At 41.9% G+C, this 17125-nt stretch overlaps 1 protein-coding gene across 4 annotated transcripts in view; it reads left to right on the forward strand.

The window, feature by feature from the left end:
- Nucleotides 1–564: 564 nt before the first annotated feature.
- The window catches only part of SLC25A33 (solute carrier family 25 member 33), a 33335-nt gene continuing 16774 nt past the window's right edge, over nt 565–17125 (forward strand). Inside the window, exons 1-4 of one of the 4 annotated variants that reach the window (XM_023739383.1) lie at nt 568–853; nt 1325–1480; nt 3117–3205; nt 9384–9563. In XM_023739383.1, coding sequence (XP_023595151.1) covers nt 9517–9563 — 47 coding nt within the window. In that variant the 5' untranslated portion in view covers nt 568–853; nt 1325–1480; nt 3117–3205; nt 9384–9516. Of the gene's footprint in view, nt 854–1324; nt 1481–2213; nt 3206–9383; nt 9564–17125 lie in introns of those variants that run through there. The other 3 variants (XM_023739384.1, XM_004385138.2, XM_023739382.1) reach the window with 3 other exon arrangements.

Here is a 17125-nt window from a genome sequence, read left to right on the forward strand (position 1 = left end):
CAGAAGTAGATCACCAGGCCTTTCTTCCAGGCGCCTCTGGGTGGACTTCTTTTTAGTTAGCAGCTGGGCGCATAAACCGTTTACATCATCGGAAAATCCTTGTTGCCATGTAGTGGATTCCAACTCACAGCGACCCACCAGTGGCTCTGCAGGAGAGATATGTGGCAGTCTGCTTCTGTAAAGATTACAGCCTTGGAAACCCTGTGGGGCAGTTTTACTCTGTCCTACGGGTCGCTCTGAGTTGCACCATCCAGGGATGAAAAATAAAAAAGCCAAGTCCAAAGGCCTCGGCAAAGCCGGATTTTGCCGCCTCTGGGTGGAAACGGGAACGCTGCAGCCTTAAGCGGGACCAACTCCCTGCATTCGCTGGCTGGGCCCGTCCCTCCCCTCCGGGCAGACCCCCCGCCCAGGCTGTGCAGTCACCCGGCCCGCGTGGGCTCTCCGGCCTATGGGCGCGCAGGATCCCGGCCGACACCCCCGCTGCGCCCGCCCTCCGCTTCGCGCCCCGCCCCTGTGGCTCGCGCCGCCGCTCGACGTCAAGGCCCGGCCCCCGCCACGTGACGGCCGCGCGCCGGCTCTCGCTCGCGCCGGGCTCGCGCCGCTGAGGCTGCTGAGGCGCCGGCGGCGACGCCGGGAAGGCGCGGACTGAGGGGCTTGTGGTCGGTTCGTGCGCACATGGCGGCGGCGCAGACGGACGCCTGAGGGGTAGCGGGAGAGCGGACCGGCGACCTCGAGCATTCCTCAAGCCCCACGCGGCTGCGGCACCGGCGGCGACGGGCCGCGGAGCTGGCGCGGCCATGGCGACGGGCGCTCAACAGAAGGAGAACACGCTGCTCCACCTCTTCGCCGGCGGGTGAGCGTCCCCGGCGCGTTCGCGGACCCCCGCTGGCCTGGCCCACCCCGCCGGGCCTTCGCCCGCCTCGCCCCTCGCTCTCCCCCCGCGCCGGTTATCAGCCTTGCCGGGCGAGTCGCGGCGCCCAGAGGAAGAGGAGGAAGTCCGAGCCAGGTGGCAGGTGGGGAGGCCCCGGGCCTGACGCCATCGCCCGGATCGCACCCCCTGGGTGATTTCACCAGGCGTGGGTCGCGCTCCTGACGCCACCTCGCGTCTCACCTTTTCATTTTTTTAAACAATTAAGTGGCTAGTGTGAGCGAACGTCCCAGGGAGTGGTTCTACCCGGCCACCGTGCCTCGTCCGCCCGCTTGCCCTGCCCGCCGTCCTGGCCGTCTCGAACTCGCTGCACCTCCGCCGGGCGGCTTCTCGAGGGCTTTACCGGCCAGCGTTTCAGAGCCGGTGATGGTTTGGCTAATGCCCACGTTCTAACAGGGGCTCTTCGGCGCAGGGCAGGAGCTGTTTCAGACAGTCAGAGGGACTGCAGGGGTTGGACATCAGCAAGGGCCTGAGAAGTGCTGGTGACCCGTGATGCTGGCAGCAACCTGTGGTTAACGGGGGACCTCGGAAGAATGCGAGGAGGTCAGGAAGGTGTGTTGAAATGTTTCTCACCTGGTAGTGGATGCTTCCAACACCGGAGACAGAGTAACTGTCTGAGCTGCATTAATTTGATAATTATGCATCATACATGTGTTCAACGAAGGCAGCACTTTTAGGGAGCAGGGGACCTAGGAAGGGAGCTGATTTTTTTTTCAGAAATGGAATTAAAATATGTTTGATATTTAGTAATTTTTTTTTTCCTTTTTATCACAGCCATTGGCTTTTGGAGTCTATTTGCTGGCCTCACAGGCCAGGCACAGCATTCTGCATAAAATAGAATTTATCCTGTATTATCATCTTGACTTGAGTTTTTTAGATGCAGCTTGGACTGCTACCTAAATATGCTACCTAATTATGGTTGAGAAACTTATTTTCAGAGATAACTATGATGAAAGTGTTCTTCCTGAGCCCTTCCTACTTTTTGTTGTAGGTGAGCAGTAAGTTCTCCAACCAGAAAACTTTGGTGGTTCTTCATGAATAAGAAGAATTTCTCATTCGTCTCCTCCCTGCCTTTCTCTATTAAACTATCCCTCCACCTCCCCATTGTTATTTCCTTTGGAAGTAACACAAGGAGGAAGAATTCTTAAATTAAAATACTTGTTATATAAATTTTTAATTCTTGGGAATTTTAAACAAGTTGACCATATTATTAAAGCTTCACACATTTTTAAAGCCAAGAGAGATAATTAAAAAAAATTTTGTTTTAATGCTCAGTTGAGTTTGATTTACTGTTTTCAGTGAGTTGATCTTTTTAAAAAGGCTTTGTATTTCAAACTGGAGTGTTCAGTGCTCTGGAGCAGTCTGTGCTGAGGCTCCTGCATAATTTGGTCTGCTGTCTTGATGAATCTCTAGTGCCCTTCACAGTGCCCTCTGGCTGCTGCTGCTTGACAGGAGCAGCCAGCCTCTTATCTTGTGATGGTGGAAAACTGCAGTGGCCCAGACAGCTCTCCTGGTTGATGGAGCTGTGGATAGTCTATTAGTAGTGCCTGAAGTTACTGTATTCAGCAGGTTTCAGTTTCTTCAATAGTAGCAGTTCAGGATAAGTAGGTACTTAAGAAAGAAAGTACATCTTCCAGAAAAATGTTTTTAGAGTAACTAAGTGGATTTTGATCACGTCCCACTAGCTTAAAATATATTCAATTTCTTTTTAGGGTAGAACATTAAAGGAGCAGAGTATTGAATGGATATATTATATAGTTAAAATTAGTTAGCCCAGTGGTCCCTCCAGGTCTGGGTGAAATACTCTCTGCTTTCCTCTAGGTAACTAGTTTCCACTGTCGTTAAACTGGCATCTTTCCAGAGAACTAAGTTCACTTCCTTTGAAAAGAAGTCACAGCCTCTGCTTTTAATATCTGTCATAGCTCTCCTGTTTATTGAATAGCCATTGGAAATTATAATAAGTTTAAGCTATCACCAATCAATGATATTGAATAAATATATTTTATCAGGTATATAGGCTTATGAATAGTTGTAATTAGTTTTCGATCATGGAAAATAGAAACTATACAGTATCAAAACAACTCACGGTCTTTTTAATTTCATTAATTTTTTTTTAAGTCAATTTCTTGGATTCTTTGTAAAGGGGAAAATACTACATGAACCTGTGATAGTCTTATTTTTAATACAGTGTATTGTCCTTTAAGAAGAAAGAATTTACATAACCAATTGGCATACAACAAGACTGAGAATTGAATACCTATGTTCTCTAATTTGAAGGTATGATTCAGTTTGTAACATTTTAGTTTAGTACTTGCTGGAATAAACCTATTGCATGAGTTGCAATTTGACAGTGTTACCAAACTGATGGAATAGCAAGTTATTCTAATGTTACAATGCCTGATATATGTGCTGTGTCATGTTTTTAAGCTGTGCAACCATTCTCACCCTCTTTTTCCTAGTTGTTCTTCCTCCATTAACATAAGTTCACTGACCCCTAAGTTTCCTATCTAATCTTTCAAGTTGCTGTTGTCAGTTTGATACCATGTACAAAACCCCATTGCCATTGAGTCAATTCTGACTCATAGCGACCCTATAGGACAGAGTAGAACTGCCCTATAGGGTTTCCAAGGAGTGGCTGGTGGATTCAAACTGCCGACCTTTTGGTTAGCAGCTGTTGTTTACCATAACTCTTAACCACTGTGCCACCAAGGCCCCTGATACCGTAGAGCTATATCTTAAAAGAGCTCAGTGCTCAAGGCAGACATTCTTTCCTAGTTAAGCTAAACTATTGTTTGGTTTTAAGAAGACTTCAGGGGATATTTTTGGTTTAAGTTTTAAAGATTATGTCAGGGCAGAAGTTTCAGGGGTTCATCCAGCCTCAATGGCTCCAGAAATCTGGATTCCATGAGAATTGGAAATTCTGTTCTACATTTTCCCCCTTTTTATCAGGATTATGCTATAGAATCTTTGATCAAAATGTTCAGTAATGGTAGCTGGGTACCATCCAGTTCTGGTCTCATGGCAAAAGAGGAAGTTGTTCATGAAGGCAATTAGCCACACATTCCATTTCCTCCTCCTATTCCTGACTCTCCTTCCTCTGTTGCTCTAGGTGAATAGAAACCAGTTGTTGTACTTTGGATAGCTGTTTGCAAGCTTTTAAGATCCCAGGCACTACACAACAAACTAGAAGGTAGAACAGAAGCACTAAACACTTGATTAGGCCAATTAACTGGGATGTTCCATGACATATAGAGTTTTAATGGCAGCATAGTGGATATTCTATGAGTGTACCACTTAACCATTTGCAGTCGAGTCAATTCTGACTCATGGCGACCCCGTGTGTGTCAGTAGAAGTGTGCTCCAAATGGTTGATTTTTCAGAAGTAGATCACTAGACCTTTCTTCCAAGGTGCCTCTGGGTAGACTCGAACTGCCAACCTTTTGGTTAGCAGCCGAGTGCTTGCACCATTTCTATTCAGTGCCTAGGTCATGAGGATATAGCACTGAAGAAGACAAGTGATTGTGGAGTTCAGTGAGGATGTTTTAGTAACTTACCACAGAGTTTTTATTCTGATTACATAATTTTTGTCTAATCTCCCGTGATTGCTAATTTTTTGCTAGTATTAATAACTGGACATCTTATGTGTACTTCTCTAATTATTTTCTCAGGCTAAACCATTAGAAGTAAAATTGCTGAGTCAAAACATTTTTTGAGGCTCTGGTACCTAAGCAACACATTCATAAACGATTTCTCAGGGTAGGGTGCTTCTGCGTGAACGGACTTCGTTCGTTTGATGGTGATTTTTATGGTCTTCTTTAGGGTTTCTGCTCTCTTCTCTCCTACCCCCAAGTTTGACGTCTAGATGTTAAAACAAAAATTTCCACTTTCCTCACCCCAAGATCTAGGTAGCATTGTTATCAAAACAAAAGTGTACTCAAAGAGATTTTCTTGTCACTACATGACAAGCAAAACCTATAATTCCTTTTCTACTGTTGAAGCTAATTAAGAAAAACAGTGAAATCATCCTAAGTGGCTCTTATGTGTGTAGTCTTTATTTGCTATTGAAAGAAATACCTTAAAACTTTCCCTGTCCGATGACTTGAGGTTCTAGTTGCCCACAGAGTGTGAAGGATGTCCTTCATCTGCTGAACAAGCAGTAACATAATGGGGCAGCGACTTACGAGATCTCCACGGTACCTGAAATAGCTGGACTGAGCTGTAAGCAGATTTGGAGGGCGATGGCCTGGATTACATGTTTAGGTCTTATTTTTATGGCATGATTGTTTTGTTTTGTCATCAGATATACTTATATGGCCTGTAAAATGTGTTTTAATGGGAATGTGGTATGTCTTTAAGGTTTTGAAATATATAATCCACAGATGTTTTCAGAATTCAGTATTTTTTCTCCTACTGTGGACAACTGTTGCTAGGTGTACACATACACTGTGCTTGTTCCTACATATTTAATGTTCATCAACTGATGGTTACTTTTAAAGTGTTAGGGAGTACAGAGATGGTGCCTGTTGACGTATTTGCTAGGGGAACAGCATTGAGAAGATGCAAGAACATATTTGAATCACTTAAACTCTTGTTGTTGTTAGGTGCCATCAAGTCGGTTTCGACCCAAAGCGACCCTGTGTACAACAGAACGAAACCTTGTCTGGTCCTGTGCCATTCTCATGATCATTGTTATGCTTCAGCCCGTTGTTGCAGCCCCTGTGTCGATCCATCTCATTGCGTGTCTTCCTCTTTTTTGCTGACCTCTGCTTTAGCAAGCATGATGTCCTTCGCCAGGGACTGGTCCCTCCTGATAACATGTCCAAAGTATGTGAGACATAGTCTCACCATCCTTGCTTCTAAGGAGCATTCTGGCTGTACTTCTTCCAAGACAGATTTCTTCATTCTTTTGGCAGTCTGTGGTATATTCATTATTCTTTGCCAGCACCATAATTCAAAGGCATCAATTCTTCTTCTGTCTTTCTTATTCATTGTCCAGCTTTCACGTGCATATGAGGTGGCTACAAACACCATGGCTTGGGTCAGGCCCATCTTAGTCCTTAAAGTGACATCTTTGCTTTTTAACACTTTAAACATGAGTTCTAACTGCCTTTTGGAAGATTTATTTATAGTAGTAAAACTCTTTAAATGCTTTCTTGAAAACTTTAGGTGTAATTTTTTGGGAGATAGAATCATTTAGTAGGCTTTCAGTTGTAAGTAATAGAAAATTTACTTCAAACTGGCTTTAAACAGTAAGGAATTCTTGGCAAATATATCTGAATTCTAGAGGAAGAACAGGCTTCAGGTGAAGGTTTATCTATAAACTCAACAATGTCACTGTGGTATCTGCTTTATTCTAAGCCCCCCCCACCACCACCATCATGGACACAAAATGGATTCCAGTTGCTCCTGTTTCTCCAACCATTGAACAAGTCTTGAGCTTAACTCTCATTGGACCAGTATGGGTGCATGTCCCCATCTCTGAACAGATAATGTGGCAGAACCAAAACCAAACCCGTTGCCGTCGAGTCGATTCCAACTCATAGCAACCCTGTAGGACAGAGTAGAACTGCCTCATAGTTTCCAAGGAGCACCTGGTGAATTCAAACTGCCGATTTTGGTTAGCAGCCATAGCTCTTAACCACGACTCCAGCTGGGTTTTTGATAATGTGGCAAGGTGGATGGTATTTTGTTGGCTTAAGTGAGTCAGGGCTAGAACTAGAGATGGGTTTTGATCCCATTCAAAGTGTACAGCTTCAGAAATTTGGGGTCTTTTTAAGACAGGAAGAGAGGGGTGGATGCTGGAGAGGCAATCAACAGTGCCCACCACGTCAGTTATACTGCCTTTAAATATATTGTCCATTTTATTGGACTAGTACAGTGTTTCTGAACCTTGGCTGGATAATCCTTTGTTGTGGGGACTGTCCTGTTTAGGATATTTAGTAGCATCCCTGGCCCTACCCACTAAGTGCCAGTACTTGATGGCAGCTGGTTATTATACATATTATAAAACAAACAGAAAATAGAAATGATGGAGATTATTAATAAAATGAAATGGAAATTGTATTTTCTTTCTGTACTCTCGTGGCTCATTGTGCATGTCTCTTGGAGTATGCACCCCACTTTGGAGATTAATGGTCTAGCATATTGGTGTCCAGTCAGATTCGTCAGTTTCCCAGCCAACCATGTGATGCTACACTGTGTCACCCAGATGTTGAATGTGACTTCCTGTTGTCTGAGCACTGGCTACTAGGGTTGGCTGAACCCAAGAGATGATTTTTGGCCCACAGTTGAGAAAACACTGTGATAAACAATTTAGGGTGTATGTTATCATGATTTTAAACTAGGTTTACCTAAATAGCTATAAGTCGGAGCCAACTCAGTGGTACCTAACAACAGCAACAACCTAAATAGCCAAAAATGGCTATTTTCCTCTCCTCTCCTTCCCCCTTCACCCCCAAATCCGTATATTTCAGTCTCTTGTTCTGACATTCATGTTCCTCATTGTAAATTGACACTAAATAATAGTTCATAACATTTTTAGAGGATTAAATGCTTGTCATAAAGTAATCATTCAATAAACAGCAGCAGTGACTGTTATTTAACCAGTAGCTTCTAGCTCTTAGTTATCAGGATTTACTTGCTATATACAACTGTCGGCTTCTGATTTTAAAGTACTCCTGGGAGTTTTACTTCATTCATTATGTCTGGGTCTGTGAGGTGCTGGGTTTGCTTCCAAATTTCCAACACTTAGTGCTGGTGGAGTAGAGAAGTTAACTTACATATCCTATGTGCGCCCAGACCTTCCTTCCTTTCTTTCAGTCAGAGATGCTGGTGCTATGTCATTTTTATTGACTCATCTGTTGTGGGTCAGGTACTATATACTCTTAAGTCCTAGAATATGTGAATACACAGTCCGCCTGCCCTAATCGCTCTCAGTCTAGTGGGAGAGATGACATCTGATAGAAGGTATACCTATGCCAAACAAGAAAATTTAATCAATAACATGTTCCCAAAAAGCCTTATTAAAAGGTTGAGGCCATTCCAATTAAGGAGTACAACTGAATAAAATCTCATTGATAGTTGAGTGGAGAAAGATTGTACTAGTGAAATGCTTAAAATATAGAATATACTTTATTTCAGGTTTGTAGAGTAAGTTCTTGAATTAATTCTTAGCATTCTTGCCAAGGACAGCAGTGGTGGTTCAGTGGTAGACTTCTCGCCTTCCATGTGGGAGACCTGGGTTTGATTCCAGGCCAGTGCCCCTCAAGTGCAGCCACCACCTGTCTGTCAGTGGAGGCTTGCATGTTGCTGTGATGCTGAACAGGTTTCAGTGGAGCTTCCAGACTAGGACCCTGTGGATCACAACAATCCGATCCTATTGTGCACGGAGTTGCCGTGACTCGGGCTGACTCAACAGCAGCTAACAACAATTCTTGTCAAATAGAAGCTCTGAGAGTTTGTTTTAATGAAAAATGAATACATTTATAGTTTACCAATTACTTGTGTGCTGTGTAACTTGCCTAGAGACTAAAATGATGCTGTCAAAAGTAAATGCTATTTTCACATATTTAGATATCTTAAAAGACATTCTCCTTGAAATCTCAGTTTAATAATTCCTTAGCATAGCAAATACTGTTTGTGAACCTAATACTGGGGATACAAAGGTGAATAAGACACGGGTCAGGAACTTAAATTGTTGAGCAGTATTTTCCAAAGAGTAAAAAGTGTATCACTAGCGGTATATAGGTGGTGATTTCAGTTGATACGTGATGTTGCGAATTATAACTAGCCATCAAATATGTAATTTCGTGGACGTTATTGCTTAGGGAAAGATGAAGGTAGGTATTTTAGAATAAAGAAATGAGTTGTTTTGAAGAAAATATTTAAATAGTAATTCAGGTCATATTTCAATATCAGCAGCTTATAAAGGGCAGTGCTTAAATGACTGACATCAGGGAACACTAGCCCAGAGCTATGTGTCAGTAATGGGGACACGGGATGAATTGATTACTTCTGACTGAGGGAATCTCAAAAACTTTTATTGTTAAAAGTAAGCTTTAGCTTAATTTTCAATGGTGTCCAAATTAATCGGATTTTAATAAAAATCTATTTTTCTTAAAAATAGATTTTCAAAATAGCATCTGAATAACTATTTTGAGTGTGCAGAGATGCATTCTGTAGAATATTTATTGTAGTATGGTCGTGAAATTGGAAATTGCATGAACATCCAACAGTGGGAAATTGGTTAAAATATTATACATCAAAGTAAAATGATAGTATGCAACTGTTACAAATGGTAGTTATCTCTTCAGTTGCTATTTTTTTTACCTCACTGTATGTTCTAATTTTTATTAAATGAACGTATGCATTTATGGAAATAGAGAAATGTTCACATTTCATTTGTGTAGAAAATGGTGTCACTTTTCTGATTCTGCCGTGACTTCTTTTCTTCCAGGTGTGGGGGCACAGTTGGTGCTATTTTCACTTGTCCACTAGAAGTCATTAAGACGAGATTGCAGTCTTCAAGACTGGCTCTTCGGACAGTCTATTATCCTCAGGTTCATCTGGGGACCATTAATGGAGCTGGAATGGTGAGACCAACATCCGTGACACCTGGACTCCTACAGGTTCTGAAGTAAGTTCAGTCCCCTCCCGAGCTCTGTGCCGCTGCCACCCGCACACCCTCCCCCACTGTCCCATACGAAATGTTTATAAAGCACATCAGATCAGATGCTTTGTTTACAGAGTCTGTGTGTATCCAGACTTAAGATTAGGTTTCTTTACCAATACCATTGAACTCCGACCTTGCTCTCTTAGCAGCAGGGGTCATGCTGTGCATGTGATAATCATCTGGACAGTTAAAGTAAACCTAACAGAGCAGACAGAAAATCCTCCATTAAATCGTGGCATCAGATTGTCATGATTGCTTCTTAGCAAGTAGATAGATAATTTTATTCTACTAGAGTAAAATTTAAAAATTTTTAAAAATCACATGAGAAGTGTTGTGAATATTTTAAGAGGAAATAGTATGGAAATAAAATGTTTTTGTTTTTTACTTTTTATTAGGAAATAAATTTGTAGAAAAGTTGCAGTATAATGTATTTAATAATTATTTTTTAATTTCATGCCTAGGGTACCTGGCCATTTTATTATTTTCACTGCTTTAAAAATATCTCGTATGCTTACAAAGTAGCTAAATATTCACAAGTTGGATTTGGCTTATCAGTCTCTAGGCTTAAAACAAAAACTCAGAAATTCAGATGTGCACTTAGCAATATCTGGATTTTAAAAAAGATTGGGGCTTTGTCCTTTCAGAGAGATCCTCAATAAATATTACTTGAATTTAACTGAACGTGATATTAAGATCTTTGAAACTTATCATTTCAGTTAAGATATTTTTAAGATTCTCCAGCACACCTCAGATGATATTTAATAGTTTTCAAGTCAAAAAATGACTCGTTTTATGTTCAAGAAAGATATACTGCCCTTTATCAGTATAGATGTTTAGTTGGGAACTGTTTGAAAATGAGGCAGTAAAATGGAAATGCTCTGTCAGACTAATCACAAAACTTAGCACTTTGGCCAGAGTTCAGCCACATTTTAGATAAGATAGAATGAATTGGTAAGTGCTTCATTTATTTTTAGGTACGTTTTGTTTGTAAAACCTACCTTTGAGTCACTCAGACATCCATGCCAAATGTGTGTGTCGTGTATGAGCCTGTTGAGCGAAGACAGGAGAGCAGGGCAGCTGGTGGGGACAAGGACCCAAGAGAGAGAACCTGAAACCCAGCAAGGAAAGGAGAGGGAAGCTGGTATCCAAGAATGAGTTTTCTAAATTAAACATTGAGAAAGGGGAGTGGAGACACGAAAGGCAGAAGGTTAGGGATAAACACAGGAAAAATAGAAACACAGAAATGTGGAGGCACCCTTTGATCTCAGAAAGGAGAGCTACAAACCCAGGGTCCTCAAAAAGACAAGGCTGTGAAAAACACCCACATCTTGGTTTGCCTTTTGACACTCTTAGGCATTGGCAGTGCCTTAGATTGCACCTTTCTTCTGAGGAATCTAAAGTGCTTTGAACATAATGAAACAGGTAATTTGCCAACTAACTAACATTCAAAATGAACTTCCTCTTATGTGCTTGCCACATAACTCATGACTAGTGAATTTATATTTACTGTAACTGGGAAACTGTTACCCAAAAGTTGTGGGCATCAACAGGGCCAGGCCCATAAGGTAAATGGGAATGTTTCTATATTTCAAGTTTTTTAGGATTCATATTCTGCACGCCCAGGACCTCTATGTCTCTCTCTTGCCAGTAAATATCTCTGTGTGTGTTTTTCAGATTCTTCAGCCCACTTCAGCTAATATCTTTCAAGTGAAAAAATGACTTTTATATAATATGATTTTATTGATTTTTCACAACAACCTTAGCACTCAGGCATGATATTACCCGTTTCGTAAATGAAGAAACATAGATTGGCGGTTAAATGACTTATCCAATGTCATATTTGATGTCTGTTTGCTTATTTCTAAGAAAGATTTGAAGCAGCTCAAAGTAGAGTAAACAACAAAAGCCCTAGAATCGAGGCTAAGCCTCTGCTTCTTTCAAATGGAGACAGCAGTAGTAGCTCAGAGACTTTTAGCTACCTCATGTCCTTCTACCTCACTGACTGCTGCTTCTGTTTTCTTTGCTGTTTCACCAGCCTCACAACCTCTTGATGTTGGAGGGTCTCAGGGCTCAGACCTTGGTCCCCTTTAGTTATATCCAGTCCTTTGGTGATCGCGTTTAGTCTTGTGGTTTGAATACCATCTGTTAAGCTGACGGCGCTTCTTTGAGCCTCACAGTCTCCATCCAGCAGCCTATTTGACAACTCTGCTGGGTTGTTTAATGAGCATCCAAAGCATAACATCTGTGAAACTGAATCCCCCTGAACCTGCTGCTCCTAGGGCCTTCCCTGTCTCAAAGAAAGGCAACTCTATCATGGTTATGTAGCTCTAAAGTCTCAGAGTCATCTTGGCTCTTACTTCTCTAAAACCTTACAACAAATCCTGTCAACTCTGCCTTCAAAATATATCCAGAGTCTGGTCCCTTTTCACCACATTCTCTGCTGCTAATCTGGTCATAGCCACTATCTCTCTCACCTGTATCATCGCATTAGCTTCCTAACTGGTCTTCTGACTTCAGCCTTGCTGCCCTCACGATCCTCAGCCTGGTCTCAATAGAGCAGGCAGGTGATCCTTGGCTCACATCCCTCCAGAGATTACCATGTCCCTCTGAGTAAAAGCCAGAGCTATTCCACTGGCCAACCAGGCTCTACACAGCTGCTATCCCCTCCCATTACTTCTCTGACTTCATTTCTGACTACTTTTTCCCCTCTCTTAACTCCTCCTGGCTGTTCTTTCAAAGGCTGGGAACATTTTCTGCGGCAGGCCCATTGTACTCCTTTTACTTGACTGGCCCCCAGTTGTCACCTTTGCAGGAAGGCCTTGGAGCTCCTGTGCTATTTGAAACTAAACCCTCCCTCCACTCCCCACCCTTTGTTCCTGCTTTATTTTTATCCCCAGCATTTACCTCTATCCAATATAAAGTATAGTTTACTTATATTGTGTATTTTTCTCTGCTCCTCTCCACTAGAACGAAAGTTCCTCAGAGGTTCCTCAAGGTAGGGACCTTTGTTTGTTTTAATTACTAAGGTATCCCCAAGGACCTAGAATGCTGCCTGTCTCATAGTAGGCATTCAGTATATATTAAATGAATGGATTTTGAGATATTATTAAGATCATGCATATAAAAAGCTTCACACACATACACATACACACACACAGCTCCCACTATGTAAATAATAAATATTAGCTGCTATCTTTATAGTATGATAATAATATGTACTTTCTGTGCTTTTTAAACATAAGATTTGTAACAGTTTCTTGATGACCAAGGCAAAAGGGAAATGTCATATTACATAAGTCTCATTTGAAGAAATAAAGCATACTCACTCTTCAGGAAAAATTATGTCTTTCCTGATAGTTCTGAAAGCAGTCTGTTAGTAGTTTTTAAAGACAATTTACCAATATAAGAAGCATTGCTTTTGAGGATGGTTTAACCGAAGATGACTGCTTTTCATTCTACTACCTGCATGATTGCATTAACTTTCTATTCTATTGACCATCCCTTAGCTAAGAGCCCTCTTGGCGCAGTGGTTAAGTACTAGGCTGCTAACTGAAAGGTTGGCGGTTCAAACCTACCCAGCCATTCCACGGGAGAAAAGACCTGGCAATCTGCTCCTATAAAGATTACAGCTTAGGAAACCCTATAGGGCACTTCTACTCTGTCCTATACGGTTTCCAGGAGTTGGAATTGACTCAAAGACACACTACAACAAGCTAAGGGCAGGGAAGATGGTCTATAGGGAGGGGTCTTTATCTAGTTGATGATAAGACAAGGACAAGGGTCCAGGCCTTTTCTCTACCACAGAGACCATTGCAATTGTCTGTTTGCACTTTTAAAAGACATTGGGTTTATCAAAGACGCAAATGAAGAATGAAATGGTCATTCATTTAAAGCTAAGCTGCTTATTATTAGTTTTACTCTTTCAGGAAGTACTACTTTAAAAGACTTAGCAGACAACATAATTTGTTTATTGGTAATTTTTTCTTCAGAATGCAAATTGGGTGTTTTTGGTGTCTCATGTTAGCTTAAAGAAACAAAAATCCTCATAACTAGGTCAGTAAGCAACATCACGATCAACGGAGAAAAGATTGAAGTCATCAAGGATTTCATTTACTTAGATCCACAATCAACACCCATGGAAGCAGCAGTCAAGAAATCAAATGACGCATTGCGTTGGGCAAATCTGCTGCAAAAGACCTCTTTCAAGTGTTAAAAAGCAAAGATGTCACTTTGAGGACTGAGGTGGGCCTGACCCAAGCCAAGGTGTTTTTAACGGCCTCATATGCATCTGAAAGCTGAACAATGAATAAGGAAGACCAAAGAAGAATTGACATCTTTGAATTATGGCGTTGGCAAAGAATATTGAATATACCGTGGGCTGCCAAAAGAGCGAAGAAATCTGTCTTGGAAGAAGTACAGCCAGAATGCTTCTTAGAGGCGAGGATGGTGAGACTGTGTCTTACGTACTTTAGACATGTTATCAGGAGAGACCAGTCCCTGGAAAAGGACATCATGCTTGGTAAAGTGGAGGGTCAGCAAAAAAGAGGAAGACCCTCAATGAGGTGGATTGACACAGTGGCTGCAACAGTGGGCTCAAGCATACCAATAATTGTGAGGATGGCACAGGACCGGGCAGTGTTTCATTCTGTTGTACATAGGGTCGCTGTGAGTCGGAACCGACTTGAGGGCACCTAATAGCAACAACATGTTAGCTTAACCTATTAGAAAAATTTCTCCTTTGGAGAGCCAATACCTTATGTATTTATTTTTTTTGATTGTACTTTAGATGAAAGTTTACAGAACAAACTACCTTCTCATTAAACAGTTAGTACATACATTGTTTTATGACATTGGTTAACAACCCCATGACATGTCAGTACTCTCCCTTCTTGACCTTGGGTTCCCTATTACCTGTCCTCTCCTGCCTTCTAGTCCTTGCCCCTGGGCTGGTGTGCCCCTTTAGTCTCGTTTTGTCCTATGAGTCTGTCTAATCTTTGGCCAAAAGGTGACTCTCTGGAGTGACTTCATTAGTGAGCTAAAAGGGTGTCCGGGGGCCATATTCTCAGGGTTTCTCCAGTCTCTGTCAGGCCAGTAAGTCTGGTCTTTTTTTGAGTTGAAATTTTGTTCTGTATGTTTCTCCTGCTCTGTCCGGGACCCTCTATTGTGATCCTTGTCAGAGCAGTCAGTGGTGGTAGCCGGGCACCATCTAGTTGTACTGGACTCAGTCTGGTGGAGGCCATGATAGTTGTGGTCAGTGAGTCCTTTGGACTAATCTTCCCCTTGTGTCTTTAGTTTTCTTCATTTTCCCTTGCTCCTGAAGGGGTGAGACCAGTGGAGTATCTTAGATGGCCACTCACAGGCTTTTAAGACCTCAGATGCTGCACACCAAAGTAGAATGTAGAACATTTTCTTTATAAACTATGTTACGCCAGTTGAGCTAGATGTGCCCTGAGATCATGGTCCCAACAGCCCTGAGCCCAGTAATTCAGCCCCTTAGGAAGTTTGGCATTGTCTGTGGAGCTTCCATCGCCTTACCCTGAACAGGTTGTGTTGGCTTGCCCAGTATTGTGTACTGTTTTACCCTTCGCCAGAGTTACCACTTATCTATTGTCTATTTAGTATTTTTCTACCCCTACCCCTCCTCCCCCTCGTAACCATCAAAGATGGTTTCTTTTTGTGTGTAAACCTTTTCATGAGTTTCTATAGTAGTGGTCTTATACAATATTTTTCCTTCTGTGATTTACTTATTTCACTCAGCGTAATGCCCTCCAGATTCGTGCATGTTGTGAGACACTTCCCAGATTCATCGTTGTTCTTTATTGTGCATAGTATTCCATTGTGTGTACGTACCAAAGTTTGTTTATCCATTCATCTGTTGATGGGCATCTAGGTTGTTTCCATCTTTTTGCTATTGTGAACAGTGCTGCGGTGAACATGGGTGTGCATATGTCTATTCGTGTGACGGCTCTTGTTTCTCTAGGATGTATTCCTAGGAGTGGGATTGCTGGATTATATGATATTTCTATTTCTAGCTTTCTAAGGAAGCGCCATATCATTTTCCAAAGTGGTTTACCATTTTGCGTTCCCACCATCTCCCTGTAACCTCTCTGTCTTAGTCATCTGGTGCTGCTCCAACAGAAATACCACAAGTGGATGGCTTTACAAAGAGAAATTTATTCTCTCACAGTCCGATAGGCTACAAGTCCAAATTCAGGACATCAGCTCCAGGGGAACGCTTTCTCCATCGGCTCTGGAGGAAAGTCCATGTCATCAGTCTTCCCTTGGTCTGGGAGCATCTCAGCGCAGGAACCTCAGGTCCAAAGGAAGCGCTCTGCTCCCAGCACTGCTGTCTCGGTGGTATGAGGTTCCCATGTATCTCTGCTCGCTTCTCTCTTTTACATCTCAAAAGAGATTGCATTAAGACACTAATCTTGTCAACCTCATCAGTATAAACTCATCACAGTGATAGAATTTACAACACATGAGGAGATCACATATAATCTCATCATAGTGGTAGTTTACAACACATAAGGACATCACATCAGATCACACAATCATACAGTACTGGGAATCATGACCTAGCCAAGTTGCTGCACACATTTTTTGGGGGACACAATTCAATCCATGACACTCTCCAACGTTTGTTATTTTCTGTTTTTTTGATTCATGCCAGTAATGCTGGGGTGAGATGGTATCTCATCGTAGTTTTGATTTGCATTTCCCTAATAGTTGGTGACCTCGAGCATTTCCTCATGTGTCTGTTGGCCGCTTGAATGTCTTTGGCGAAGTGTCTGTTCATTTCCTTTGCCCGTTTTTTAATTGCATTATTTGTCTTTTTGTTGTAGAGGTGTTGGATTTTCCTGTAGATTTTAGAGATTAGACCTTTGTAGGATTTGTAGCGTCCAAAAATCTTTTTCCCAGTCTGTAGGTTCTCTTTTAACTTTTCGGTGAAGTCTTTTGATGAGCATAAGTGTTTAATTTTTAGAAGATCTCAGTTATCTGACTTATCTTCTGGAGTTTGTATGTTGTTAGTTATGGTTTGTATCCTGTTAATGCCGAGTATTAGGGTCTCTAGTGTTGATCCTGTTTTTTCTTCTATGATCTTTATAGTTTTGGGTTTTATATTTAGGTCTTTGATCCATTTTGAATCAGTTTTTGTGTATGGTGTGAGATATGGGTCCTGTTTCATTTTTTTGCAGATAGACATCCAGTTTTGCCAGCACCATTTGTTAAAAAGACTGACTTTTCCCTATTTGATGGACTTTGGGCCCTTGTTGAAGATCAGGTGCCCGTAGATGAATGGATTTACATCTGGGTTCTCAATTCTGTTCCATTGGTCAATGTATCTGTCGTTGTACCAGTACCAGGCTGTTTTGACTACCATAGCTGTATAGTAGGCTCTGAGGTCAAGTAGTGCAAGTCCTCCTACTTCAGTCTTCTTCTTCAATAGTTCTTCACTTCTCTGGGGCTTCTTCCCTTTCCATATAAAGTTAATGATTAGTTTTTCCATCTCTTTAAAGAATGTT

This window comes from Trichechus manatus, unplaced genomic scaffold, assembly GCF_000243295.1.
Source record: "Trichechus manatus latirostris isolate Lorelei unplaced genomic scaffold, TriManLat1.0 scaffold00133, whole genome shotgun sequence".
In the NCBI taxonomy this organism is placed as follows: domain Eukaryota; kingdom Metazoa; phylum Chordata; class Mammalia; order Sirenia; family Trichechidae; genus Trichechus; species Trichechus manatus.